At 43.9% G+C, this 27,978-nt stretch overlaps 1 protein-coding gene across 30 annotated transcripts in view; it reads left to right on the forward strand.

The window, feature by feature from the left end:
* Positions 1-27,978, forward strand: part of AMOTL1 (angiomotin like 1) — a 185,867-nt gene that overhangs the window by 82,929 nt on the left and 74,960 nt on the right. For all 30 annotated transcript variants that reach the window (XM_051820643.2, XM_070076937.1, XM_051820632.2 and 27 more), the window contains 2 exons: positions 18,934-19,083; positions 25,902-26,832. In XM_051820643.2, coding sequence (XP_051676603.1) covers positions 18,934-19,083; positions 25,902-26,832 — 1,081 coding nt within the window. The remainder of the gene's footprint in view (positions 1-18,933; positions 19,084-25,901; positions 26,833-27,978) is intronic.

A 27,978-nucleotide genomic window follows, 5' to 3' on the forward strand; every position in this document is an offset into this window, starting at 1 on the left:
GTATTTAGTTTCTTGGGGAATACTGATTGTTTTAGATCATGTGGTTTGTGAATGAGCATTTATTGATTGATGAGCTGGGTGGGTGTTTTTAAAAGGAATGCACTTGCATCTGGAGGGAGGTCCCGTCCCTGTGGGCTGCTGCCTGACAGAGGACATCCTAGTATCAGCCAGCTGCAGCAACATGGGGAATGGGATCGGGAGGAGTGAGGAGCGCTGTGGAAGGCTCAGGTATCGGGACTGCTCCTCTCTCTCCCTAGTGTGGGTGACACAGGCAGCTTTGAGGGGCACAGTTATGCAGAAATTGTCATTTTATGTTGGGGGAGGGAGGTCGGTCGGTTATTTTAGTTTTCCATACTGTTTGTTTTCTTTTGCTCAAAGCGAACTTCCTGTATGCATTCAGGGATGTAAACTCACTTAAGCAATGGCATTTACTTTCCCTCTCTCAGGAGACCCTGGGTGTACCAGGGCCACCCAAAAGAACACCTCGTGGTCCTCAGATACTTCTCGATGGTTATAAACAAACAGGGTATGGTGGAAGAATGTTTCAGTCATTTAATTAGATACAGGGTTTTAAATCGAAACTTACCAGGGAAAAGAAATTCTTCAGTCCTGCTACCTTCAGTCTTTTAGCTAAGTTAAGCACCAAGTATGCTAATATATAATTATAATTGATGTACAGTTTGAGCCAAGATAACTAACTTGTCTTTGGATTTTACATTAAATTCTAACATTTTAAAACTGCTTTCTCTGTAGATTTCTTTTGTTGTGGATACTCTCACAGTGATCCTGTGTGATAGGTCAGAATGAGAATATTCCTTTTTGTGATTTATTGTGAGGGGAGAGGCCTCCTGCCCCTGCTTCTGCTCCCAGAGGGAAGACTGTGTTTAGGCCACAGTCTTGTGGCCAGGGCCTGGCTGCCAGGGCTGAGGCGGAAAAAGGATTCCTTGCTCTAAGTGCGAGATTATGCCCAGCTTCAGGATCCCTGTGATGTCACATCTGACACGTGCACAGGCCTTCCGGAACTGGATCTTCATACCCTTGTAATTAACCCGTTTCAGCACTAGGGGGCTTTCTCATTTTCCTGTTTTTCCTGGTAGCTCAGGTCTTCTTGGTCTCCTGGGTTGTTTCTAAGAGACCTCCCCGCCCCCCCCCCCCCCAAAAAAAAGACAAATGTAACCTTTGAACTGAGTTCTGTCGTGTTAAGAATATGTGCATAATTGGTTATTTTTAAATGTACTCGTAGTTTTAGTGAAGATTTTATTTATTTATTTGAAAAGTAGAGAGAGGGAGGGGAAAGACTGAGAACTCAATCTTCCGTTTACTGGTTCACTGTCCGCTCCCCTTGCCCTGCCCCGGCCAAATGCCTGGGACAGCCAGGACTGGGCCAGGCTAAAGTTAGGAGCCAGGAATTCCATCTGGGTCTCCCACGTGGGTGACAGGCCCAAGTATGAGCCATCATCTACTGCCTTTTCAGCCTGCATTAGGAGGCTGGATCGGAAGTGGAGCAGCTGGGACTTGAACTCACTCTCTAGTATGGAATGCTGGCATTGCAAGCAGTGGTTTAACTCACTGAACCATGCCCGCCTCTGTACTTGTATGTTAATATAAGTATTTAGCTAATATATGTAGTTAGTACCTGTTATGTACTAGAAACTCACAGGTACTGTGAACATGTGCAGATGGCCCCCTGATTCAATAAACATGCCGGGAATGCTTGCTATGACCTTGTTTCTGCTAGTAATAACTACAGAAACAAAGGTGAAGAAGAAATAGTCCCTGGTGCTATAAACTTGTGATTTAAATAGAAGGTGGAAAAGAAACAGGGTCCCTAGGCAGCTTAACCTGTAATGGTATCTGTGCATAGAATTGTGCAGAGTGGCATGGAAACATTTGGGGAGGAGTGATAGATGACTCCTGGGGGTGTGGCACTACAATAGGGCTTAAAAAGCCTTTTCAAAAATCAGAATATATTTAATGAGTGTCAGAGTAAGAGTTTCCTGGAGTCCTAAGGGGGAGAAAGTCCTTCCAGTTGGAGACAACTTGGGGAACTGCAAGTATTAGTCTAGGGTTTGTGCCAAGGATTGGAGCAACAGACTTATTATCTTAATCATCTCATTCCAAGTAAGTTACTGTAATTGAAGACACATAGTGCTAAGTCATACACTACTTATGGCACACACAGAATCATATGGTAGAATGAGAGGCAGGGCAATTACTTTTTAAAGTATAAAAGCCTATCAGATTCTTGATTTTTAACCAACACACAGTAACACTGGCTAATTTAAGCAAAAGAGAAAGGCATGGCAAATATATGGGACAGCTCGCAAATTAATGGGAAGGCTCAGAAAATGGTCAGGAACCTAGGTAAGAGTGCACCAGGAACCCAGCTGCTGATATGCTACTTGGGTTGTTCGGGCAAGGTCACCTTGGAGACCTCTACTGCTCCTGGGCTTCTGGTGATGGTGCTGCTGTAAAAGATATATATAATATAATTTGTCACCATCCTTTCATCTTTGTGTCATTTCCTCAAAAAAGGCCTAGGTTGCCTTACTTGCTAGAACAAAGAAGGACCCTTGGACTTCTTCCCCCACGACTTGCACAGGGCTCCCTAACATTACAAGGATTCAGTTAAGTGAGTAACTGTCAGGAGGAGCGAATGTGCTAAGTAGTAGCTAGGGGTTGAATCACCTAATTCTTTTCTAGTTCTATGGTATTAGCAAAATAACACATTAATGTTTTTTTAAAAAAACTCCTATAAGTACTAAGTTCTGGGTCCACAGGTGTAGCCAGGCTACATTGGATCCTCACTTCCATAAAGAGAAGAAGCACTTTCATAACTCAGTCCTGTGCTGCCTTGCCAGGACTGGTCTTCCCTCTCTCCCACCCTCTCCCACCAAACAACAGACTAGCATCCTCCTTATTTTAATGTGGTTTGACTCACAAGGCTCTTTCTCCTTGGTATTGCAGGACCCTATCACTTCTCTCAGTCAACAAGTAGTTATGAGTTACTACTGGGTCTCCAAATCGTATGTCCCATTAATAGAGCACTTATAGACAGTGAAATTTGAGTAGTTGTGTGCATGTTGCTCTCTGAAACCAAATCATAATATCTTAAGGCCAAAGACCCTCTTACTCATCTCTTTGGACTTATGACTCCTAAATTGCTATTTTAAAGGTTAAGCATATGTTCTGCATTTTAGTTTGCACTGATAAGGTCTCAGAGATATTTCCAAGTAATCATCACAAAGTTAAACTTCAGACAAGTTTAAAGGTATTCATCACACATTCTGCATTGAGAGAGTCTAAATTAAACAGATGTCGTTGTATTGATTTCACTTGCTTTCTAGACGACATGGTTTGGTCCAGGCATTAGAATTCAAGTTTCTTGCCCATTCAGGATACCATGCTGTGTCGGAGCTGGGAGTCTTGAACTCTACCTCTGCTTCTGTCCCAAATCCTGGGTTACAAATAATGGTTCCTTGGAGAAAAGAGAGTGAGCAAGCATTTCCAGTGGGTGCTTTTGGTTTAGGGGTGGAGAGTCCCATTTCCTTTGTGAAAACACAAACATCCCATGCAGATGTTCCGGAGGAGACCGCGTGGCTCTTTTTGGTGCTCCACTCAGGGCTCAAGTGCCTGGACAGCATCTGGCTAACCCTGGTGAACTGGCTTGGTTTCACACGAGGGCTCATGGACAGAGTAGCTCTCGTTTTCCAGATACTGGTCATGGCTTCTACAGGCCCAGTCTAAACGTCGTTTCCAAAGCATGTGTCTCCTTGAGCAAAGTATTCCACTTCCCAGAAAAACCACAAGTTCTGCCAGAATCAGGAGGCCTGGCTGCTTACATTTAGCTCTTGAGGCTGCTGGCACACTCAGCAAATTCCTTCGCCCTTTGAAAGGGAAAGGTGGAAGCCGCAGAATTGCTTGGTGCTGTGGTTAAACTGTGTTACAGTGTTGTGGGAGGCTGTTTTAGACAGTGAAATTGTTTTTAAACGTATTGGGAGGTTTTGAATTGCAAGTCGCTGGCAGAAAGTTTCGTGCATTGACGATACAATACCTGGGAGTTGCTTTGCAGTTGTCTGCATCTTTGAGGAATAGGCCTCTGGCCTGTAGCCTTCAAAGCACCAGGCTTGCAAAGGCGAGAGTAAAGCGCTCCCTCATCTTAGGGAACTGAGAGGTGCAGGGAGTTATCTAGAATTCTTAGAGGCTGCCTTTGAACAGATCTTTAAACTCTCGGTAGTGAGGCACTCCAGAGAATAATGCCATATTCTCTCTACCAGTGGGCAGATAGTAAGAGAGCATATACTTTATATATGACTTCTAGAAATTAGCAGGCACACAGTTGGTGCCAGGTATTCAAAGGGCTTGTAACTTCACTAGGGCAGTAACACCAGCCTATATTAAATAACTACTAGGAAATAGCAGGCAGTTGACATTGTAAGTGCTGAGTTTAGTGTGCCTCAGCTCATAATTGCCGTGGCAGTTGGCGGGGGGTGGAGGGGCATGGCATGTGTGAGGATGGGAGGTGGGGAGGGGTTCTAGAGGAGTTAAGCTGTAGAGGGAGATTTTTCTGGGATGAACTTTAGGTAGCCGGGAGTGGGAGGGTGTGAAGCCAGAGGATGGCACTTGGGAGAATGAGATGACGTTCATGGCTGCTGAGGGGACCAGGCCTATTGACAGCTAAAGGAGGGGCCTGATTATGGACAGCCTTCAGACGCAAACAAAGTTTGACTTTCACGTGATAGCCCAAACGATGATGTTCAAGGGAGCAGCAGGTTGGAAGTGTGGTTTCAGGACCAAGAATTCCTAGTTTGTGTGTGTGTGTGTGTGTATGTGTGTTGGGTGATAGTGTGGTGACAGTTTAATGACCTCCAGGGTTTCTTTTTAAATGTTTTAAAAAATTAAAAATAATTGTACCTGTTCATGGGCTACAGTGTGACGTTTCAATATATGTGTACTGACCAAAACATGGTGGTCAGCATTTTCCCTTCTTTGACCTTACTTTATGGTTGGAGGCCTGAAGCTTCTTTCTTTTGCTTGGCCATACAATATATGCTGTATACTAGGTTATTGTGAACTGTAGTCTCCCTCCTGTGCTGTGTAACAATGGGAGATTTTTCCTGCAATCAGACTGACATTTCACTGCTCTATCCATCCTCTCTCCAACCCTCTCCCCTATGCAGACTCTAGTACCCACCATTCTGTGAGTTTTTTTAAGCTCCCACATTTGAGGGTGAACATGGGGTATTTGTCATTCTGTATCTGCCTTATTTCACTTAACATGATGTTGTCCAGTTCCATCTATTTTGCTGTAAACGACAAAATCTAATTCTTTTTATGGCTGAATAGTATTCTATTATGTGTATATGCCACATTTTCTTTATCCTGTCTTCTGATGATGGACAACTTGATTGATTCCATAACTTTGCTATTGTGAACAGTGATGCAGTAAACAAGGTGGGGCAAGTATCTCTTTAGTGTAATGATTTCATGCCTTTTGGATATATACCCAGTAGTGAGATTGCTGGATCATTTGGCAGTTGTATTTTTAGTTATTAAAGGAATCTCCATACAGTTTATCATTGTGGCTGTACTAAGTCAAATTCCCAACAACTGTGTATAAGAGTTCTCCTTTCTCTACGTCCTCCACAGCATTTGCTATTTTCTTTTGGATAATAGCTATTTTAACAGGGGTGATGTGATATTTCATTGCATTTTGCTTTGCATTTCCTTGATGCCTAGTGATATTGAGCATTTTTTCATATATTTGTTGGCCATTTGTGTTTCTCCTTTTGAGAGCTGTCTATTCAGGTCATTTGCTCATTTCCTAACTGAGATTGGCTGTTGTTGTTGAGGTTTTTGAGTCCCTAATATATTCTGGACATTAATCCTTGGGTAAGTACCTTGCACATATTTTCTACTGTTCTGGATGTTTCTTCAGTCTGTTGATTGCTTCCTTTGCTGTACAGAAACTTCTGAGTATAATATAATCCCATTGGCTTAGTTTTGCTTTTGTCACCTGTGCTGTTGGAGTCTTATCTAAAAAATCATTGCCTACCCCAATGTCTCGAAGTTTTCAACTCTGTTTTGTTTTCTAGCAATTTCATAGTTTTAAGACTTACATTTAGATCTTTGATGCATCTTAAGTTGATTTTTGTATACAGTGAGAAGTAGGGGTCTAATTTCATTCTTCTGCATGTGTATGCCCAATTTTGCCAGCACTAGTTCTTGAAAAAGAAAAACTGTCCTTTCTCCAAAGTATGTTCTTGGCACCTTTGTCAAAAAGCAGTGGACTGTATGCACATGAATTAATTTCTGGGTTCTCTATACTATTCCCTTGGTGTAAATATCAATTTACACCAATTTTTTTATTCCAGCAACATGGTCTCTTAATTACTATAGGTTAGTACTATGTTTTGAAATCATGTATTGTGATGTCTCCAGCTTTCTGGATTGTTTGTGGTTCCATATGAATTTTAGAATTGCCTTTTCTAACTCTGTAAAGAATATCATTGGTATTTTGATAGGGATTGCATGGAATCTGTAGATTGTTTAGGCAGTATGAGCATTTTAATGATATTAATTCTTTCAATCTATGATCAAGGAATATCATTTTTTTTTTGACAGGCAGTTAGACAGTAAGAGAGAGAGAGAGACAGAGAGAAAGGCCTTCCTTCCGTTGGTTCACTCCCCAAATGGCGGCTACGGCCTGCGTGCTGCGCTGATCCGAAGCCAGGAGTCAGGTGCCTCCTCCTGGTCTCCCATGCGGTGGAGGGCCCAAGCACTTGGGCCATCCTCCACTGCCTTCCCGGGCCACAGCAGAGAGCTGAACTGGAAGAGGAGCAACCGGAACAGAATCCAGCACCCCGACCGGGACTAGAACCCCGGGGTGCCAGCACTGCAGGTGGATGATTAGCTAGCTGCAGGCGGATGATTAGCCTAGTGAGCCGTGGCACCGGCCAGATCAAGGAACATCTTAACATTTTTGTGTCCATGGTTATTTCTTTCATCAGTTTTTTATAATTTTCACTATAGAGATCTTTCACTATGAAGATCTTTAAATTTATTCCCAAATACTAATTTTTTGGTAGTTGTTGTGAATGAGATTTCTTTCTTGATTTTATTTTCAGCAAGATCATTCTTGCTGCATAAAAATGCTATTCTTTTTTATGTGTTCATTTTGTGAACTTTACTAAGTTGGTTTATCAGCCACCACAGCTTTTTGCAGAAGTGTTTAGGTTTTTCTGTGGACAAAATCATGTCATCTGTAAACATGTATATTTTGACTTCCTCCTTTCTAATTTTGATGCCCCTTGTTTCTTTTTCTTCTCTAACTAGTTTCGTTAATGCTTCCAATACTATTTTGAATAAGAGTGATGAAAGTGGACATCCTTGTCTTATTCCGGATCTGAGGGGAAGTACTTTCACCTTTGTTCCGTTCAGCGTGATTTGGGCTCTGGGTTTGTCATACATATTCTTGATAGTTTTGAGGTATATTCCTTGCATACCTAATTTGTTCAGAATTTTTATCATTAAGAGATGCTGAACCTTGTCAAATACTCTTTCTGAATCGATTAAGATGATTATATGGTTTTTATTTTTCATTCTGTTGATGTGATTTATTGTGTTTAACTGATTTCCAAATATGCACTATTCTTCATCCCTGGGATAAATACCACTTGGTCATGATGTATTATTGAATTTAGGTTGCTAATATTTTGTTGAGAATTTTTACATTTATGTTCATCAACGATATTGGTCTATAATTTTCTTTTTGTGTTGTGTCTTTGACGTTGTATCAGAATAACGCTGGCCTCATATAAAGAGCTTGGCAGAGTTCCATTCTTTTCAATATTTTTAAAAGTAATTAGCATATTTATTTGTTAAAGATTTTATTTATTTATTTGAGAGATAGAGTTACAGACAGAGAGAGGGCGAGACAGAGAGAAAGTTCTTCCATCCGCTGATTCACTCCCCAGATAGCTGCAATGTCTGGAGTTGGGCTGATCCAAAGCCAGGAGCCAGGCGCTTCTTCTGGGTCTCCCACATGAGTACAGCAGCCCAAGCACTTGGACCATCTTCTACTGCTTCCCCAGGCCATGGCAGAGGGCTGGATCAGAAGAGGCGCAGCTGAGACTCAAAATTGGCGCCTGTATGGGATTCAGGTGACTTAGCCTCTGCAGGCAGAGGCTTAGCCCACTCCGCCACAGTGCTAGCCCCTAGAATATTTATTTTTAAAAATATTTGTTTCTTTATTTGAAAGTCTGAGTTACAGAGAGAGAGCGGGAGACACAGAGGGGGAGATCTTCCATCTGCTGGTTCACTCCCCAGATGGCTGCAACTACCAGGGCTGAGCCAGGCTGAAGCCAGGAACTTCTTCTGGGTCTCTCAGTGTGTGCAAGGGCCCAAGTACTTGGACCATCCTCCGCTGTTTTCCTAGGCACTCTAGTAGGGAGCTGGATTAGAAGTGGAACATCTGGGACTCAAACCGGTGCCCATAGGGGATGATGGCATCACAAGCAGCAGCTTTACGCACTGTGCCACAATGCTGGCCCCTGCATATTTCTTTTTAAATGTCTATTTATATTTATTGGAAAGGCAGAGTGACAGGGAGACGAAGAGAGAGAGACAGAGACAGAGACAGAGAGAGAAAGATCTTCTGCCCGCTGATTTACTCTCAAATGCCCACAACAGCCAAGGCTAGTCTAGGCTGAAGCTAGCAGCCTGGACTCCATCCACATCTCCTACATGGGTGTCAGTAACTCAAGTACTTGAACCTTCATTTGCTACTTCCTGAGTGTGCATTAGCAGGAACTGAGAGTGGAACCTAAGGAGCTGGGTCTTGACCCAGCATTCCAGTATGACGCGTGAGCATCCCAAGTGGCTGCTTAACCTGCTACACCAGAATGTTTTCTCCTGCTTTTCAGTATTTGGGATGTGTTTTGAGATGTGCTGTTGTAGTTTGAGTTTTGAGTATTGATGTACTTTTAGAAGTCTGTAGTTAGTAAGATGTGTTGAATTACTTTGAGAACTTTTGGAGTTAGTTCCTCTCAAAATATTTTGTAGAATTCAGTTGTAAAGCCATCAGTTCATGAACTTTTTTTATGGGAAACTTTTAATTACTTAGATTTCATTACTTGTTATTAATCTGTTTAGATTTTTCTGTATCTTCTTGATTTAATCATGGTAGGTTTTATATATCTAGGAGTTTATCCCTTTTTTGGAGGATCTCCAGTTTGTTAGCACTTAGTTGTTTATAGTATATTTCTGTAGTATCAGTTATATAGTCTCATTTTTCACCTTTAATTTTGTTTGAGTTTTTGCTTTTCTTTTCCTTTGTCAGTATGGTTAAAGATTTATCTATTACATTTATTTTTTCCAAAAGCCAACTTTTCATCTTGTTGCTCTTTTGTATATTTTTAGTTTCAATTTTACTTTTTTTCTGCTGATTTTTATTGTTTCTTGTCTCCTACTAATTTCAGTTTTGGTTTATTTTTGCTTTTCTTGGTCCTTTAGAAGTGTCCTTATATGTTTGTTTGAAATCTTTCTGTATTTTTAATGACATAACTTTATTTTTATTGACATAAACTTTATATTATTACTGCTTTCACTTTATTCTACAGATTTTGGTGTTGTGTTTTCATTTTCATTTGTTTCAGGAAATTTTTAATTTCTTTTTTACTTTCTTCAGTGATCCATTGGTCATTCAGGAGCATGTTGTTCATTTTTCTTGTATTTATTAAGTGTTCTATTGTTCTTGTTGTTGATTTTTAGCTTTATCCTTTTGTAGTCTGAGAAGATACTTGTTATGATTTCAGTTTTTAAAAATTTACCAAGATTTTATCTGTAGCCTGATACATGGTTTAACCTAGAAAATGTTCCATGTGCTGGTGACCAAAATGTGTACTTTGTAGTTATTGGATGAAATGTTCTGTAAATGTTGGGTCCATCTGCCATCAATATAGTTCAACTGTGATCTATCTTTGTTGGTTTTCTATCTGGATCATCTGTGTGTGGTTTGAAGGCCCCTGCTGTTACTGTATTAGAGTCTATCTCTCACTTTAGGTCTAATAATATTTGCTCTATATATCTGGGTCATCTTGTGTTGGGTCCATATACATTTAAAATTGCTATATTCTCTTGCTGAGTTGATCTTCTTATCAATATATAATTTTCTTCTTTGTTTTTATAGGTTTGTTATAAGGTTAGTTTCATCTAATATGAATATGATTACTCCAGCTCATTTTTGGTTTCCATTTGCATGGTACATCTTTTTTCAACATTTCACTTGCAATCTGTGTATATCCCACCTGTGAAGTGAGTTTCTCTTAGGATATAGATTTGTCCACTTGGTCAACCTGTGTCTTCTTACTATGGAATTGAATCCATTTACAATGAAGGCTACTATTGATAGATAAGAACCAATGCCTGTGATTTTATTAATTGCTTACTGATTGGTTTATATGCTCTGTTTCTTTCTTCCCCCCAATTATCTTTGTGTTTTGGTAGTCCTAGATCATAGCAAGTTTTGATTTGTGTCCCTTTCTGTTTGGTGTATTAGCTTTCTTTGTAAATTTTTTATTGTGTATGTTTTCATGGTGATTGTTTTGATCCTTTAATTTCTCATATAGGATTTCCTTCAGGATTTCTTGTAGGGCTAGTTTGGTGATGATGCATTATCTTAACTTTTGTTTCTCTGTAATACTTTAATTTTCTTTCACTTCTAAAGGATAGGAAGTTTTGTGTTGTTTTTTTTTTTTTTTTTTTTTTTTTTCCTTTTCAAACCTTGAGTCCATCATGCCATTCTCTTCTGGCCTATAGGACTTCTGCTGATTAGCCTGATGCTAGTATAATGGACTTTCTTTTATATGTAACAATGTTTTTTCCTCACTGTCTTTAGGATTCTCTCCTTGTCCTTTACTTTTGACAGTTTGACTATATTATGTCTTAGAGAATGTCTTTTTCTTGAATCTGATTGGGATCCTTTGAGCTTCCTATATCTGGATGTCCATATATCTTTCAAACTTGGGATGTTTCAGCTATTGTTTTCTTAAATAGGTTCTCAAAGACTTTTTCCTTCTCTTCTCCTTCAGGTATCCCTGTAATATGAATATGTATTCACTTAACAGTATCCTAGATGTCTTCTGGATTTTTTTGATTCTTGTCCATTTTTTGTCAGGCAGGTTTACTTCAAAAATCTTGTCCTTATCATCAGAAATTCTTTTCTTTCAATTGGAGTATTTCTGTTGTTGAAGCTCTAAATTGTATTTTTTTTTTTTTTACTTTATTGACTGGATTTTCAGCTACAAAAAAACAGATTGAGTCTTTTTTAATGATTTCTATCTCTTCATGGAATTTTTCATTCACATCATGTATTGTTTCCCTCCTTTCTTTGAATTTCTGTGTTTTCTTGTATCTCGTTGAGTTTCCTTAGGATCATTATGCTTAATTCAGGTATTTCATAGATTTTCTTGTAACAAGGATCTGTTTCTGGAGAACTAGTGTATTCTTTTGAAGTTGTCATATTTCTTTTCTTTTTTTGTGTTTCCTGTGTCTCTACATCGATGTCTGTTCTTCTGTTGTAACAATTCCTTCTTTATGGAGTAACTTTCGTTGAAAAAGACTCTTGTGTTTAGCTGGAATGTAGGGTGTCAGTTGGGTAGTTGCTTTGGCTTTGTTTCTAAGTGAACCCAGAAGGGTAATCTCTGAGTGATTTCTTCAGCTGTAATCATTGTCCATAGTGTCATTGAGTGCCACAGTTATCTGGTCTGCAACAGTCCATGGAGGTATGATTTTGAAGTAGTCATGGGATTCCAAGTGAATGTCTTCAGGCTCCAGAAAGTTGAGTGTCCTATGACTAAGGTTTGTGATGGTGGTCCCCATGCTCCTGGTGCTGTGAGACACAGAGGTTTGTTCCTCTTGTTCCACCAAGTAAGCTTAAGGGATTCTGACACCTGTGGCAACAACAACTGTGGCCCTAGAACTGTGATGTCCGTGGGATCCTCCCAGGTCCTGCTGGCTGTGCATGGGTGATGCCTGGGGTCCTGTAGAGTTTAAATCTAAGGAAAAATTCTGAGCTTCCTATGTTGACCTGTTGACAGATTCAGAGTTTTGTCTTTGAAGATTAACTGGTTAGAGTGTGAGGTGAAACAGAGAGGCAACTCATCGGGATCCCTTGTACCTTTTGCCTCTTTCAGACAACTCACTTCATTTTTCCTTAATCCATCTTTCCTTGAGCAGTGAGAACCTTTGTTATTGCTACTATTGAGTAAGAGAAAAAAGTCTTGTTCAGGGTCTTGTTACCTAAAGACCTCTGGACAATTACAAAGAAAGGAACACCATAAATTCATAATCATAGGGAAGGAAGTTTTCAGTGCGTGCTTCAGAAGCAAGCTAAAAGCAATCACACTCAGAGGGAAAGAAGCAACATATTCTTCATCTTGACAAATGACATGCAGAATTTGGGAAGGAAAAGGAACCCTTCTGGTGAAATTGGTCATGGTCAATATGAGGGAGAAATGTTGAACCATCAAACTAGTTTCAAAATGTCACTCTATGGAGTGCAGCAAAGACACATCTCTTCCTTTCCTTCAAGACAGCAGCCCTTGAAGCTACATCTGCTGCTCTGCATAGAGCCAGTTCTTTTACACTCACCTCTGCCTGTTTTGTAGCGCTGTCACCACTTCCCCATGACACTAAGGCTGTGTGAATGGCAATCTTTAAACAGGGCTAGGAAAAAATAGCAAGTAACTGTTAAGTTACCTTTTTAGCCAGGAGGGCCTTACAAAGAAATAGTCTTTACAAAGCCCCTACAGGCAACTGCAGTACACATATTACACACTGTTGAGCCTGCCAAATCCTTGAGAGACCCTTGACTCCTCTACACTGGCACTGCTGTCAACCTCTGGGCCTGAACCAGGCCTTGCAGGGGCTGTCTGGCTGGTAGTGCTACCTGGGAGCCTTCTGTGGTTTCTCACAACTCACCCTGGGTATAAACTGCTCACAGAGAAAACAGCGTTCCCACTCATGCCATATGTCTACTTCCAATCTCTCATTTTAGACATCCTTGACCCTGTTGGTTAGATCATGTGTTGTGTATTTTGCTAAGAAAATAGCCGCAGGGGACGATGCTGAGGCATAGTGGGTAGAGCCGCCACCTGCAGTGCTGGCATCCCACATGGATGATGGTTTGTGTCCTGGCTGCTCTACTTCCGATCCAGCTCTGTGCTATGGCCTAGGAAAGCAGTAAAGGATAGCCCAAGCTTTTGGGCCCCTGAACCCATGTGGGAGATCTGGTAGAAGCTCCTGGCTCCTGGCTTCAGATTGGCCCAGCTCTGGCTGTTGTGGCCACTTGGGGAGTGAACCAGCAGAAGGAACACTTCTCTCTCTCTCTATGTCTCTCTCTCTCTACTTCTATAACCCTGCCTTCCAAATGAATACATGCATCTTTAAAAAACAAAGAAAATAGTCTCAATTTATGCTACCTATGGGAGTTCCCAGGGATGGCAGTGAATTAAAATAGGCAGGGAAGTATTTGATATTTGTGGGATAAGGATGGGACTTCCCATAGAATTTTTTACTGTATGGCCCAGAAATTGGTACAGACCCTGTGACAGACATTACTGTCACTTTTCCTTGTCTTATTATTTTTTTAAAAAAAAAAAGATTTATTTATTTGAAAGGCAGAGTGACAGATTGAGAGAGAGAGGGAGAGAGAGAGAGATTTTCCATTCTCTGATTCACTCCCCAAATGGCTGCAACAGTCAGTGCTGGGACAGGCTGAAGCCAAGAACCAAGAACTCCATCCTGGTCTCCCACATGGGTGGTAAGGGCCATCGTCCACCACCTTCCCAGATACATTAGCAGGAAGCTGGATCATATGTTTGACAGCCAGAACTCAAACTGTCACTCTTATATGGGATGCTGGTGTTACAAGTGGCTGCTTAACCCACTGCACAATGCTGGCCCCTTTTCTTTGTCTTACAAGTGAGAAAGCCAGAAGTTGAAGTGATTCTTTTAGGCTGTGTCACTGGTGAGATAACTCACCTGACTATCCCTTGGTTTTGGCCGAGTGGATTATACCTAGCCCTCTGTCTGTGGGTTCATTGTCATCATGTGCTCAGCTTGCCTACCTTTCTTTAGCACCCAGAAATGTAGGCAGCAGTGAGAATACAACTCAGTGATTGTGTGGGCTGCGACATGTGTGCAAGAAAAGAAGTCTTAAGTGATCATTGTCACGTAGTTGGGCCTCCTCCTGTCCTTCCTTCTGGGTGGGGGTGTGATTTTCTGTGAAGTACATCAGTTCTTTGATAACATTAAGGACACATTGGTGAAGGATGGCATGTACTTGGTATTCTCTGCACAGGCCCCTTCAAGCTCAGCTCTCTATGAAACATTCTGTAGCCTACAGCTCTTGAACATATTTTCACCTGGTAGACCATAAAGTCAGATGTGGAAGAGGAATTCATATGGTGAATGATTTGGTGCCAAGGTCCATATATTCTGTATTGAAGGTGCATGCTTGTGCATGCACAGACACATACACACACAGATAGTCCTATACTCTCTTTTATATGCATGTGTACATACACACATGCCTATACTCGTTTATATGCATATATTTACATACAAAAAAATATATAATGTGGGGAGCAAACCGGACTAGACTGAGTTACTGGAATTAAGACTTATTCTATGCATCTGCTCTCCCACAATATGGCGCTGGGAGAGAAGTAAACAGCTTCCGCACAGCTGCCTCCAGTTCAACTAATAAACTGTAGGACTTGCTCCTGATTGGAGAGCAGCGTACTCGGCGTGTGGGCAGCCGAGTTGGGATTGGCGGAGGAGGACTATAAAGGAGGAGAGAGACGGCATGCACCAGGGAACATCTATGGGGAACATCTAAGGGAACCCGTGCAGCCCCCGAGAGAACCGGCCAGCGGTGTGCCGCTCCCCTGCGGAAGTGGGGAATGTGGCCAGGGGGAACTGCCCTTCCACGGAGGTGGAAGGGATAGTAGCCAACCCGGGAAGAACCAGCAGCAAACCCGGGGAGGGCCGAGCAGACGAAAGAACAGCGCAGGGTCCTGTGTCGTTCCTCCACGAAGAGGGGGAGCGACATAATGGTGCCGTGACTCGGATATGAAGCCTAGGCAGGGTTTAGTGTCGCTCCTCCACGAAGAGGGGGAGCGACATAATGGTGCCGTGACTCGGATAGGAAACCTAGGACGGATAGGAAACCTAGGAGGGAAAGACCGGGAAGAAGTGGGAAAATACCGGAGAGAGAGACTAGCAAACAGCCTAGGGAAAAGCCGGACGAAAAGGGTGCCGGAAGAAGCTATTGAAAGCCTAGGCATAGATTCGGATACGGACTATGGGGGGAAGCTGGAAGAAATCTCTAAGGGCGAAAGCGAAAGTGAAAGCTAGAACAAACAGACTCGGACGCGGACTGTGGGGAGAGGCCAGGAGAAATGAGGGAGGAATATCGTTGGAGGAAAGCTTGGGGAAACATACCGGGTAGAGAAAAATGTTAGGGAAATTGAAGCCACGGGGGGCAGGCCGAGGCGGAAACGGAAGCCACTTTGGGGTTCTCAAGTTAGCCCGGGAATAGGGGGCGAAAAGTTGAAACCAGAAGCTGAAACGTGAGCCAGATTGGGATCCGTCTGATTAGCCCGGGGAGCAAAGGACGGGAAGCCAAATCATGGGGCGGAGACGTACGCTGGGTTGAATTCGCCAGGCTAGCCCGGGGAACTTAGATTGAATGCTAGTGGCGGACACGTAAGCTTCGCTGTGTTACTCGCGGAAGCCGCCGCGTGCAGAGAGAGCACGGGGCGTGAATAGATAGGGAACGGGGCTGGCGTAGGCCGTGGTTCAGACGCGAAAGGGTTAAGCGTGGAGACTGCGGAGCGCGCGAAGCCGAGCCGCGCAAAGCCGGGAAGCTGCGCAGATGAGAGAGGCGCTGAAGCGGCGCAGAGCCGGGAACCCGCCGACGGGGCGAGGTGCCGGAAAGCCGCAGGGATAAGAGAAACAGAAGTTTAGAAGTAAAGTGAGAAAAATAGGAATGCTGGAAGATAGAAGTAAAATGGGAGAAATAGGAATGCCCGGAGATAGAGAAATAGAGAAATAGAAAGGCCTCCCTACAACACTGCAATGTGAGAGCTTGGATTCGGTCTGCCTGATTAAGTGAGGCGATGAGCACGATGAGCACCTGGGCGGCTAGCAGCTTATGCGCCGCAGGTCACCGAAGACAGGCACGAATTAACATCAGTAAGGCCTCCCCACAAAAAGGCAATGAGAAGGCTTGGATTCGGTTTGCCTGATAGAGCTTGTAAGCCCCTGCAGGCTCGACCAGAGCATGCGCTGCGGGGCACCGAACACAGGCACGCATCAGCGCCTAAAAACCTCCTCACAACATGGCGAAGAGAGGACCCGGATTCGGTTTGCCTGATTGTAAGAACCTGTGGCAACTCTAGCAAGTAGAGCAGAGTGTGTGCTGCGGGACACCGAAGACAGGCGCGTATCAACGCCAAAAATAAAAAGAAAGGGGGATCTGTGGGGAGCAAACCGGACTAGACTGAGTTACTGGAATTAAGACTTATTCTATGCATCTGCTCTCCCACAATATGGCGCTGGGAGAGAAGTAAACAGCTTCCGCACAGCTGCCTCCAGTTCAACTAATAAACTGTAGGACTTGCTCCTGATTGGAGAGCAGCGTACTCGGCGTGTGGGCAGCCGAGTTGGGATTGGCGGAGGAGGACTATAAAGGAGGAGAGAGACGGCATGCACCAGGGAACATCTATGGGGAACATCTAAGGGAACCCGTGCAGCCCCCGAGAGAACCGGCCGGCGGTGTGCCGCTCCCCTGCGGAAGTGGGGAATGTGGCCAGGGGGAACTGCCCTTCCACGGAGGTGGAAGGGATAGTAGCCAACCCGGGAAGAACCAGCAGCAAACCCGGGGAGGGCCGAGCAGACGAAAGAACAGCGCAGGGTCCTGTGTCGTTCCTCCACGAAGAGGGGGAGCGACAATATAACTTGTCTTAATTGGGTCTGCAAATTTTATTAGCAGTTTGCTCTGTTGCCATATAAAATTCTTAGTCATGTGACTAGGTGGTGTCTCCCAAAGATGACATTACACTAATGTCTAATATGCTGGCACATGCTATTCCTGACCCAGATCTGTTTTAAGAAATAGTTTTCTTTCACTGAAGCACATGGGTTCTCAGCCCATTTCTTATTCTGACGTGGTGGAGAGGTGGATATAAAGGTACAGAAATGTATTTTATGGGTTTTTTGTTTGTTTTGTTGTCTACTTGCACTGGTTTCCCTCTAACATAGAGCTTCCCAACTTTAGCTGCACATTGGAATAATTTGAAGAGCCTTATAAAATACTGATGCCTGGTCCCTATCCCCAAAAATTCTGATGGAGGCTTTAGTTCTGGGGTTTTAAAGGTTCCCCAGGTCATTCTGATGTGCAGCCAGGATTGCAGCTTGTGTCTCTCTAGTTTTCCACCCGCCTGAAAGTAGAAGTGAGGACAGGATTTGTCTTTGCATATAGCCCACCCAATTATAACTGAGCCTTTCAGGTTTGTAGAAGTGGAGGACGAAGCCCAGAAAGGGACTGTGTTTCTTTCTGGGGTGGTCCTTGTGGGCTGGCCAGCAAGATGGATGCTGTGTTAGGCCTTGCAACTGTACTTTCAGATCCATCTTAATATGATATTTTCCCTGCTTGGGTTATATTTCTCTCTAAGGTGAGTCACAGCCGCATTGTTTATAAGATAAGTATTCCTATCATCCAGATCTTTTTTTCTTTCCAGTCCAGATGTGCCTAAGGTACTTGTGAGCACACATGCAAATACTATTCCATGTTGACTTGGAGCCAGAGACATTCAGAAAGACAATGAATACATTTCCATCTTATGGCCTTCTGGTATACTTCATCACTTACTACTAGCTTTGGCCCTGTGAGAAATGCATAGCTTCCAAACCAGGCAAGAAATTTCAAATCACTGTTTGAAGCAGTTGTTGGAAAACATATTTTTCTTCTAATGGAATTCTCTTTGGGGCAAGGAATTTAATTTAAAAAAATAGTATGCCTCATTCCCCAGACTAAACTAATTTCCCAGAAAACGCCTAAAACTTGATGCCCATGCTGAAAAAAAAACAGTGAAGAGAGGGAAGAAGGTCTGGACTTTCCTGCTGAATGTTCCCACGGATGTTGTATGTGCGGTATCGGTGTTATTGTAGCAGTATCTCATGTTTGCTGACTGTAGGGCTGAATTCAGTGTCACATTTAATTGGAATAGGAAGCACACTCCAGTTTGTGCAGTTTGTGTATGAAGCAGATAAACTGGAGCTGAAAGGCCAGTGGTTGGCTGAGGACCAGAACCCATAACCCCAGCTGCATGCTGCAACGTGAGACTCCAGAAACCTTTGAGCAAAGCTGAGTGCCGTAGCCTGGGCTGGGACATTCTCTCGCTAACACATGGTCTGGCGAAAGGAACTCCCCTCTTTGTATCTTTTATGTATTTCCAAAGGCTGCTGCTCTTCCCATTTTGGCTTTCTTTTTTTTGGCCTCCTGCCTCCCTCCTTTCTGTCCCTCACCTTGACTGTTCCGAACTTTGTGGCTCATTCAGTTCTACAGAGGACTTGATTTTGGAGGGTGATGCTGCTGATACCCATGAACCTGGGCTGCATGAAAGCATTAGTGCTTTGGCCGAACATTGTTTTGAAGGTTGTTATATTGACCTCCTGGGTCATTTTGGTGGGTGGCTGGACTTGTCATAATTCTGAATAGTAACTTTGGAATTTTGTGAATCAAGAAGACAGAGCTCCCACTACGAGCTGAAATGTGGGAGAAAGCCTTGTGGGCTTTCATGAGTCATACAGGAAGGAGGGGAACTTCAATGGCACTAACATAACGCTTTCCTTTCTCTCCCGCAGCTCCCTCTCCCGTTGGTTACAGTCCCAGTAGTCCTGGCCAGATTCTAGAAGACTCCAGCTACTTTTTTCCAGACTTTAAGCTCTATTCTGGGAGGCATGAAGCATCTGCTTTGACGGTAGAGGTGAACGGTAGCATCAGGGAAAAAGTTGGTAAGTTCTTCTACTGGTGCTTGTGTCGGAAAAAGCAAAACAGTCTGTGCCTCTCATTTTTAACTGTCTTACTTAAGTTAGATTTTTCTTTATTCTCCATCCTTATTTTAAAAATCAGCATATTGCATTATTGGTTCTCTTTGTTGTGAGGCGCCTTGTTTTTAGCCAGGCTGTGTTATTTTATTCTAATACGTGACATGGTGAGTTATACCTAAGTGTGCAGGAACTTCAGAATTATACCAGTTAGGCCCTCATTTTTCTCATATAATTCCTGAGTGCTTTTCCTACTCTTCTCAGAACCTTTTATCTCACTTTTTCTTCTCTGCTTTCATTTTTATCTTTAATTTTTTGCAACTAATTCAGAAATTCAGAAGAAATAATTCAAAACCATAGTAGGGAAGGAACCCTCTCCTCTGAAAAAGAAACGCTATCTAATTTTGAGAGCTTTTCATACTGGGAAGACTACCAGGAAATCTTTAAAACCTCTGTGGGGAAGCTGTCATGTTCTTGTAGTTATCATGCTTGTTGAGATCTGTTCCTTTTACTATTTATTTAAGTAAATAATTTTCCTTTGGAAACATGTTTTTGTTTGATTTTTTATTTCCGTTTTCTTAAAAACCTTTTGTTCTTATTTGAATGTGCTATTCTGTTGAGCCTTTTTTGTCCGTTACCCTGATGTAAGGACTGTGTCTTTGCTCTTCCATCCTAGCATGTTTGAGTCAGAGTGCCTGAAATATAAGTTTGCAGCAAATTTTCATTTTGTGAGTGGACTGGTCCAACTCACACTGATTTGTAGAACTTTCCATTGATTATTTGTTATATATTATAATTACTTGGCAATTCATCTTGTGCTATCTGTTGTTTAAGATCCCTGTGACTGAACTTTAGGAACTAGTCTGGATGTAGTTCACAAATGTATCTATGAGACACATATGAAGTCTCCCCATTTTTCAGAGGGGGCAGGTTCAGAGAAGTCAAGTGACTGCCCTGAGGTCACAGGTTGAGATATTCCTGTGAGGAGCAGTGGCAAGGAGCGCCAGATGATCAAACTTGAGCTTCAGCATCCAGTCAGGACAATTCTTTGTTGTTCCCCCAGCAGTCTGTGTACCAGGGCAGTGTTCAGCACTGGGGACACAACACTGTCTGCCCTCTGGAGCTCGGCTTCTAGGGGAGGAAGACAGATAATAAATACAGTGTGGACTGAAGGGAGAAGAGGCAGGAGAGGTTAGAAGGCCATTCAGGACATCTAAGCAGTTGGGAAGGAGAGCCAGAACTGGGAGTGGCTGAGAGTGTACAAAAACAGACTGTATGGGTAAGCAAGTGGAGCTAGAAACTAAGGCTTGGTTCCAAGTATTATAGATGTGAAATTTCTTAATGAAAATGAGAACACTGAGTTGCAGTGTTTTGCTATTGGAAAGGCATTAAAAATGTCATCTCTCATTTTTCTCATTTTTTTAATAACAGAAAAGTAAGATGAAATTTTAAATTTTTCAAAAATTTCTGTAAAGGGAACACATTTCATGTTTCCATATATACAGTTTTAAGAACATAATGATACTTCCCACACTACCTTCTCTCCTCTTTTTATTTTTCTTTTAATTTTTAAGAAGATTTATTTATTTATTTGAAAGAGTTCCAGAGCAGGACAGAGAGAGAGAGAGAGAGAGAGAGAGAGAGATCTTCCATCCACTGACTTACTTCCTAAATGGCTGCAACAGTAAACACTGGGCCAGGCTGAAGCCAGGAGCCAGGACTTTCAACCAGGCCTCCCACATGGGTGGCAAGGGCCAACCACTTAGGCAATCTTCCACGGCTTTTCCCAGACCATTAGCAGGGAGCTAGATTGGAAGTGGGACAGCCGGGTCTCAAACCTGCATCCATATGGGATGCCTGCATTGCAGGTGATGGCTTTACCTACTACACCAAAATGTCAGCCCCTTTTCTTTTAATTTTTACAATGACATACTTTCAATTTATTTTATAATCACAGGCTTAACTTTTCACTAAATAAAGAATTCAACAAGTAGTAAGTAGAAAAACCACTCTTCCTCAGGAGTATAGACAAGGGCTATAAATTGTAATCAAGTCTCAAAATGTCAATTTTGCTCATATACATTAAGTTTTTGTACTGTACATATTAACTACCACAAGTCAGGGAAAACATGATATTTTCTTTTTGGAACTGGTTTATTTCACTAAACACAACGATCTCCAATTGCATGCATTTATTGTGAAAGATAGGATTTCATTCTTTTTTATGACTGTGTAGTATCCATCATGTACGTATACCACAATTTATCCACTCATCAGTTGAGGGGCATCTATGTCTATTCCATATCTTAGCTATTGTGTGTTGAGCTGCTATACACATGGAGTTAAAGATTGACTCTTTCATATGCTATTTCATTTCCTTTGTGTAAATTCCAAGGAATACAATGGATGGGTCATATGGTAGATCTTTTCAGATCTCTGAGGAATCTCCATACTGTCTTCCATAGTGGTTGTACAGTTCACATTCACACCAACAGTGTATTAGGGTACATTTTTCCCCACATCCTTGCCAGCATTTTTTATTTTTTTATTTTTGGATGATAGCCTTTCTTACTGGGGTGAGGTTGCATTTCCTTGAGGACTAGTGATCCTGAGCATTTTTTCATTTGTTTGTTGGCCATTGTATTTCATCCTTTGAAAAGTACCTGTTATTTTTTTTTTTTTTTTTTGACAGGCAGAGTGGACAGTGAGATAGAGAGAGAGACAGAGAGAAAGGTCTTCCTTTTGCCATTGGTTCATCCTCCAATGGCTGCCACGGCCGGTGCGCTGCAGCCGGCGCACCGTGCTGATCTGATGGCAGGAGCCAGGTACTTATCCTGGTCTCCCATGGGGTGCAGGGCCCAAGCACTTGGGCCATCCTCCACTGCACTCCCTGGCCACAACAGAGAGCTGGCCTGGAAGAGGGGTAACTGGGACAGAATCCAGCGCCCCGACTGGGACTAGAACCCGGTGTGCCGGTGCTGCAAGGCAGAGGATTAGCCTAGTGAGCCGCGGCGCTGGCCTATTCTTAGTGCACTTCTTAACTGGATTGTTTGTTTTGTTGTTGTTGAGGTTGTTGTTGAGTTTCTTGAGCTCTTTATATATCTTGGGCATTAATCCTTTATCAAAAGTATAATTTGCAAATATTTTCTCCCATTCTGTTGGCTGTCCCTTCATTTTGTTGAATGTTTCCTTTTGCTGTGCAGAAGCTTCTTAGCTTGATGCAATCCCATTTGTCTGTTTGCCTTTATTGCCTGTGCCTCTGGGGTCTTATCCAAAAAGTCTTTGCCTGTGCCAATGTCTTGCAATGTTTCCCTCTAGTAATTTGATGGTTTCAAGTTTTGGGTTTATCCCTGATCTGTTGTGAGTTGATTTTTATATAGGTGTAGGGTAGGGGTATTCTTTCATACTTCTCCATGCAGAGGTCAATTTTCCCAACAAAATTTGTTGAAAAGACTGTCATTTCTCCAGGAAGTGATTTTAGCTAGTTTGTCAAAGATTAGTTTGTTGTAGATGCATGGACTAATTTCTAGGGTCTCTAATCTGTTTCATTAGTTCACAAGGACATGCAATTTTTGATAGTTCTTGCCAAAAAACAAGTATAACCCTTCTCATGATGTGTCTTTGTGTATACACATGATAACCTGTGTCAGGATACATGTATGTATATGTTTTATAAGCTTATCACACTGCCTTTATTTTTTCTCATTTCACTGTGGCCCGAGAAAACTAGTTTGTCAGTTAATTAAATATAGAGAGCAAAGGAGAAGTAGTGTCAAAAGTGAATATGAGGGCCGGCGCCGCGGCTCACTAGGCTAATCCTCTGCCTAGCGGCGCCGGCACACCAGGTTCTAGTCCCGGTCGGGGCGCCAGATTCTGTCCCGGTTGCCCCTCTTCCAGGCCAGCCCTCTGCTGTGGCCAGGGAGTGCAGTGGAGGATGGCCCAAGTGCTTGGGCCCTGCACCCCATGGGAGACCAGGAAAAAGCACCTGGCTCCTGGCTCCTGCCATCGGATCAGCGCAGTGCGCTGGCTGCAGCGCGCCGGCCGCGGCGGCCATTGGAGGGTGAACCAATGGCAAAGGAAGACCTTTCTCTCTGTCTCTCTCTCTCTCACTGTCCAGTCTGCCTGTCAAAAAAAAAATAAAAAAAAAATAAAAAAAAATAATAAAAGTGAATATGAAATCTCTCCTCTGGATGACTGATAATGAGGAGGCCATTTTATAGGGAAAAAGATAAACTTTGGGAAGAAAGTTGGTTTGGGAGAAAACGATGTGTTCAAAGTATTTCCAAAAATACAGTCATCATGTATGGAGTTGTAGAGTTGAAGGCTACCTAGAGATGCCCCAGTCTAGCTTTATTCAGCACAAGTAAAGCTACTAAGGCTCAGAGATAGTAAGTGATTTGCTAAAGGTCACTAACCATAGTAAGTGGTAGAATTTTTACTATCATGCTGTGTAGTATCCTTAATGCCCTACTTAATGGGACTGTCTTGAAATGAGCTAAGTATTATATTTTGTCCAGTTCATGTAGGTGTTCTTTTACTGTTCAAATGTCTGAGCCCTTGTTACATGCAGATATTGGAAAAGTTTGAAATATTGTATAAGTAAATAATTGTCACCTACTGTGGTAATCGCCTCAGTAGTGGTCTATACTAACAGAATGGAAGTATTGGAGAAGGACGGCTCAGGTCTGCTGGGCTGCTTCAGGAAAGATTTTACTCAGAAGGTAGCTCTGGAGATACTACTTGAAACATCCCTAGGAATTTCACAGGAAACATGAGATAAATCTTTTTGGGTGGCAGGGGAGGGAGGGAGGGGAGAATGAGCAAAGGCCTAGAGGCCAGAGAGAGCTAGTGTGTCTTAGAAACTATTTGTACTAGGAAAGTTTCCAGTAGAGTATGGAAGGACATGAAATCTTGCTGCATAGGTGGGCAGTACCCGCTGCACTCTGTGATAGAATGTGAGCTTTATCTTATTGATTATTGAGGCATTTTATGCAGAGGAGTCATGTGCTTAGATTTTCCTATTGGAACAGTGTTTCTAGGTAGTGTGGAAGAGAAGTTTGAGGGGTGGGTTTGGAAATGAGAGTGACACCAGAGTCAGGGACTCGGATAAGGAAACTGTTGGCACACTCTGTGTATGAAATGCCAAGAACTTGTAATGTTCTGAAGTAAACATAGATTTGGAGTCATATCATGGATCTGTCTCTTCTTAGCTTTGTGGACTTTGTGACTTAGCTTCTCTGAGCCTCTCTTCTCATCTGCAAGTTTGTGGATTCAATATCTGCCTCTTAGGACTGTACGTGGAATAAATGAAATAACATATGGACAGAGTTTAGTACAATACCTGGCACATCATATGTACTTTAAAAATAGTTCTTATGATTTTTTTTTTGGTTATTAGTTATCAACGTGGAGATTGGCCTCGGAATAAAGAGGAAGATTGGTAGAGAAGTTTAGGAGGTAGAATTGCCAGGCAGTAACTGAGTGGATATTGAATGCATTAGTCAGTTTTGCATTGCTACTATGAAATGTGCAAGGCAGCTAACTTTTAAAGAGAGTAAGTTTGTTTAGTTCACAGTTGTGAAGTTTCAAAGTCCAAGATCAAGCAACTCTATTCTCTATTGTTTTGGCGACTGGTAATGATGACATTGGCATCATGGTGGAAGCATGTGTATGCAGGAACTTGTATCACAAACAGGACGTCTGAGAGAAGGTGGGGGGGTGTGATCCCATCTCGTAGTCCTTCCTAGGGCCCACCTCCAAGTGATCTAAGGACCTCCCGTTGGGCTCCAGCTTTCGAAGATTCTGTCACCTCCCAGTGGTGCTACCTTGGGGAGCAAGAGTTCAATTATGGACCTTTGTGGGACAAACAAACCAGTATCTCAAGCACGGCACTGAGGGTAGGGGAATTGGAGGAATTTCAGAAAATCCCCAGGTTTCTGGCTTGACCCAGAGTACACAAGGGAGGGGAAACGGGATAGGGTGAGTAGGTAAGCACTGGAAGTCAAGGAAATCATGTGGAGCTGGAATGCTGTAAGGGCCGTTGGCTGATGTGTAGATGCAGAGGTCAGAGTCGGTAGCTGAAGGCGAGGGGATGATGTGGTGACACAGGGAGACTCTCCTGAGGGAGGGTGAAAAGAACATTCCAGACAGAGTTGGGGGAAACACCAGAATTTAAGAGGCAGGATGACTAAAGGGAGCCCAAGAAGCAGTGCACGGAGAGGCATGAGCCAGAGCCAGGAGGGGAGAGTGGCTTGTTGCTGAACTTGGAGGACATTTCAAGAAGACAATGGTCCACCATGTCCGATGGTTCAAAAGGTGGGTACCCAAGTCGAGAGCGGGAAGATGCCCCTTGGCTTTGGTTGTTGTCAGAGCAGTGGGTGGAGTGTTCGGAAAGTGTAGGGTGTTCTGAAGGCAACCAGAAGAGAAAGAAGGAAAGGAGAGATACAGGGAGGCAATTAGAGCTCTACATTGGGACCAGAGAGGGTGGCGTCTCTTTATTTGATTTTGGATCTTGCCTGTATTTTGTTTTTAAGATGAGAAAGACTTGGATGTGTTTGTGGGATCGGGTTGAAGGATGGAGTCACCTAGGAGGAAGCAGGAGAGGGCGTGGAGAGTGACAAAATGGGTCTGAATTGGAGCAGTGCTTCCATCAGAGCTCCAGGGTGGATGGAGGTGGTGGTGTGTGTGGATTCCTGTCTTTAAATGCGGCTGGAGTGAGACTGAATTATGCAGACATGTAGCACCTGTGGAACAGTCATACTTTTTCCCTTCTGTTTGTCTTTCAGTTGAGGATCCACTCTGTAACTTCCACTCCCCAAACTTCCTAAGGGTCTCAGAGGTGGAAATGAGAGGTTCCGAGGATGCGGCAGCTGGAACAGTGTTACAGCGGCTGATCCAGGAGCAACTGCGGTATGGCACCCCGACCGAGAACATGAACTTGCTGGCCATTCAGCACCAGGCCACAGGGAGTGCAGGACCAGCCCACCCTCCAAATAGCTTTTCTTCCACGGAAAACCTCGCTCAAGAAGACCCACAAATGGTCTACCAGTCAGCACGCCAGGAGCCGCAGGGTCAAGAACACCAGGTGGACAACACGGTGATGGAGAAACAGGTCCGCTCCACTCAGCCTCAGCAGAACAACGAGGAGCTGCCCACGTACGAGGAGGCCAAAGCGCAGTCGCAGTTCTTCAGGGGGCAGCAGCAGCAGCAGCCGCCACAGCCGCAGCAGGGGGCTGTGGGCCACGCCTACTACATGGCCGGGGGCACCAGTCAGAAGGCCCGCACGGAGGGAAGGCCCACGGTGAACCGTGCCAACAGCGGCCAGGCCCATAAGGACGAGGCGCTGAAAGAACTGAAGCAGGGCCACGTCCGCTCGCTCAGTGAGAGGATCATGCAGCTGTCCCTGGAGAGGAACGGGGCCAAGCAGCACCTCCCTGGCTCAGGGAGTGCAAAGGGGTTCAAGGCAGGAGGGGGACCCTCCCCAGCCCCGCCTGCTGGCAAAGTGCTGGACCCGCGCGGTCCACCGCCCGAGTACCCCTTCAAGACCAAGCCCATGATGTCCCCGGTCAGCAAGAACCAGGACCACGGACTCTTCTACAGTGACCAGCACCCCGGGATGCTGCACGAGATGGTCAAGCCATACCCTGCGCCCCAGCCCGCGAGGACAGAAGTGGCCGTGCTGAGGTACCAGCCGCCCCCGGAGTACGGGGTGACCAGGTGATTATCCGGCCTAGAGCCTTCTCCCAGCTTTCCCATGTTCTGCTGTCCCGTGCACAGTGCTTGCTGTTTTCGGTGTTGGTCATCAGACTGTTTGTTTTTGTGCACTGCGTCTAATAAGGTGAGACAGAGTAGACGGCAACTGAGGGCAGTTGGGGGTTTAGGGAAGTAGGGGTGGGGCCTCCGTTGCTAGCCTGTGTTGGGAACTCTGCCCTGTGTGGCCTGGCGAAGTCACAATTTCCCTGGCTGGCTTTGTGGAGAGTGTCCAGTCTCAGGGAACGTGACGTGACCAAACGGCTTTATGAAGTCTTTCTTCCCTGTGGGTTATAAAGGAAAATGTCGTCTGAATGCTAGAACAGAGGAGTGAAAGGAACGGGAGAAGTCACACTGTCCCACCCCTTCATCAACGGATGGGGACTGAAGCCTGGCGAGATTGATCAGTCCCCACTGCCCACGACTGGGGCAGCTGGGCACTGACCATCACCAGCCTTCCACTCCCGGGCCCTGCCCTGCTGCCTCCCATGGCCTTCCAATGTTGCTTGGCAGATTGAGCAGCCCTCACTGAGGGTATACTCTGTGCAGCTCTGCGCAGAGCCCTGCACCAGTGATAGAGGTATGGTCCCTGCTGTCATCGACCTTACAGAGCTGGCAGTGCCACTCAGCATGCTGTTTTAGGGTGGAAGCTGCAGAGTGCCGCGGGTCCAGACAGCATCGTGTGACTTACGGCTGGAGGCAGTGGGGAGCGCTTCCCACGGGAGGTCTTGAAGGCTCAGTAAGAGTGGTAGGGTAAGGACAGGCAATGTGGCACAACAGATTAAGCTGCTGCCCATATCAGAGTCCTAGTTTCAAGTCTTGGCTACTCTGCTTCCAATCTAGCTTCCTTTTAATGCATCCTGGGAGGCAGCAGATGATGTCTCAAAGTGCTTAGGCCTCTGCCACCCATCTGGGAGACGTGGATGGAGTTCTGGGCTTCTGGCTTTGGCCTTGCCTAGCCCTGGCTGTTAAGGATGTGGGGGAGTTAGCCTGGAGATGGAGGACCCTCCTCCCTTTTCAGGTAGATGTTGGTAAATAAATAAACATGTTAACAAAGAGTTGTAGGGTAGAGATGCAGTGACAGGAGATACTAAGTAGACAGAAAGCCATTTC

This window comes from Oryctolagus cuniculus, chromosome 1 (genome assembly GCF_964237555.1).
Source record: "Oryctolagus cuniculus chromosome 1, mOryCun1.1, whole genome shotgun sequence".
Taxonomy (NCBI): Eukaryota; Metazoa; Chordata; class Mammalia; order Lagomorpha; family Leporidae; genus Oryctolagus; species Oryctolagus cuniculus.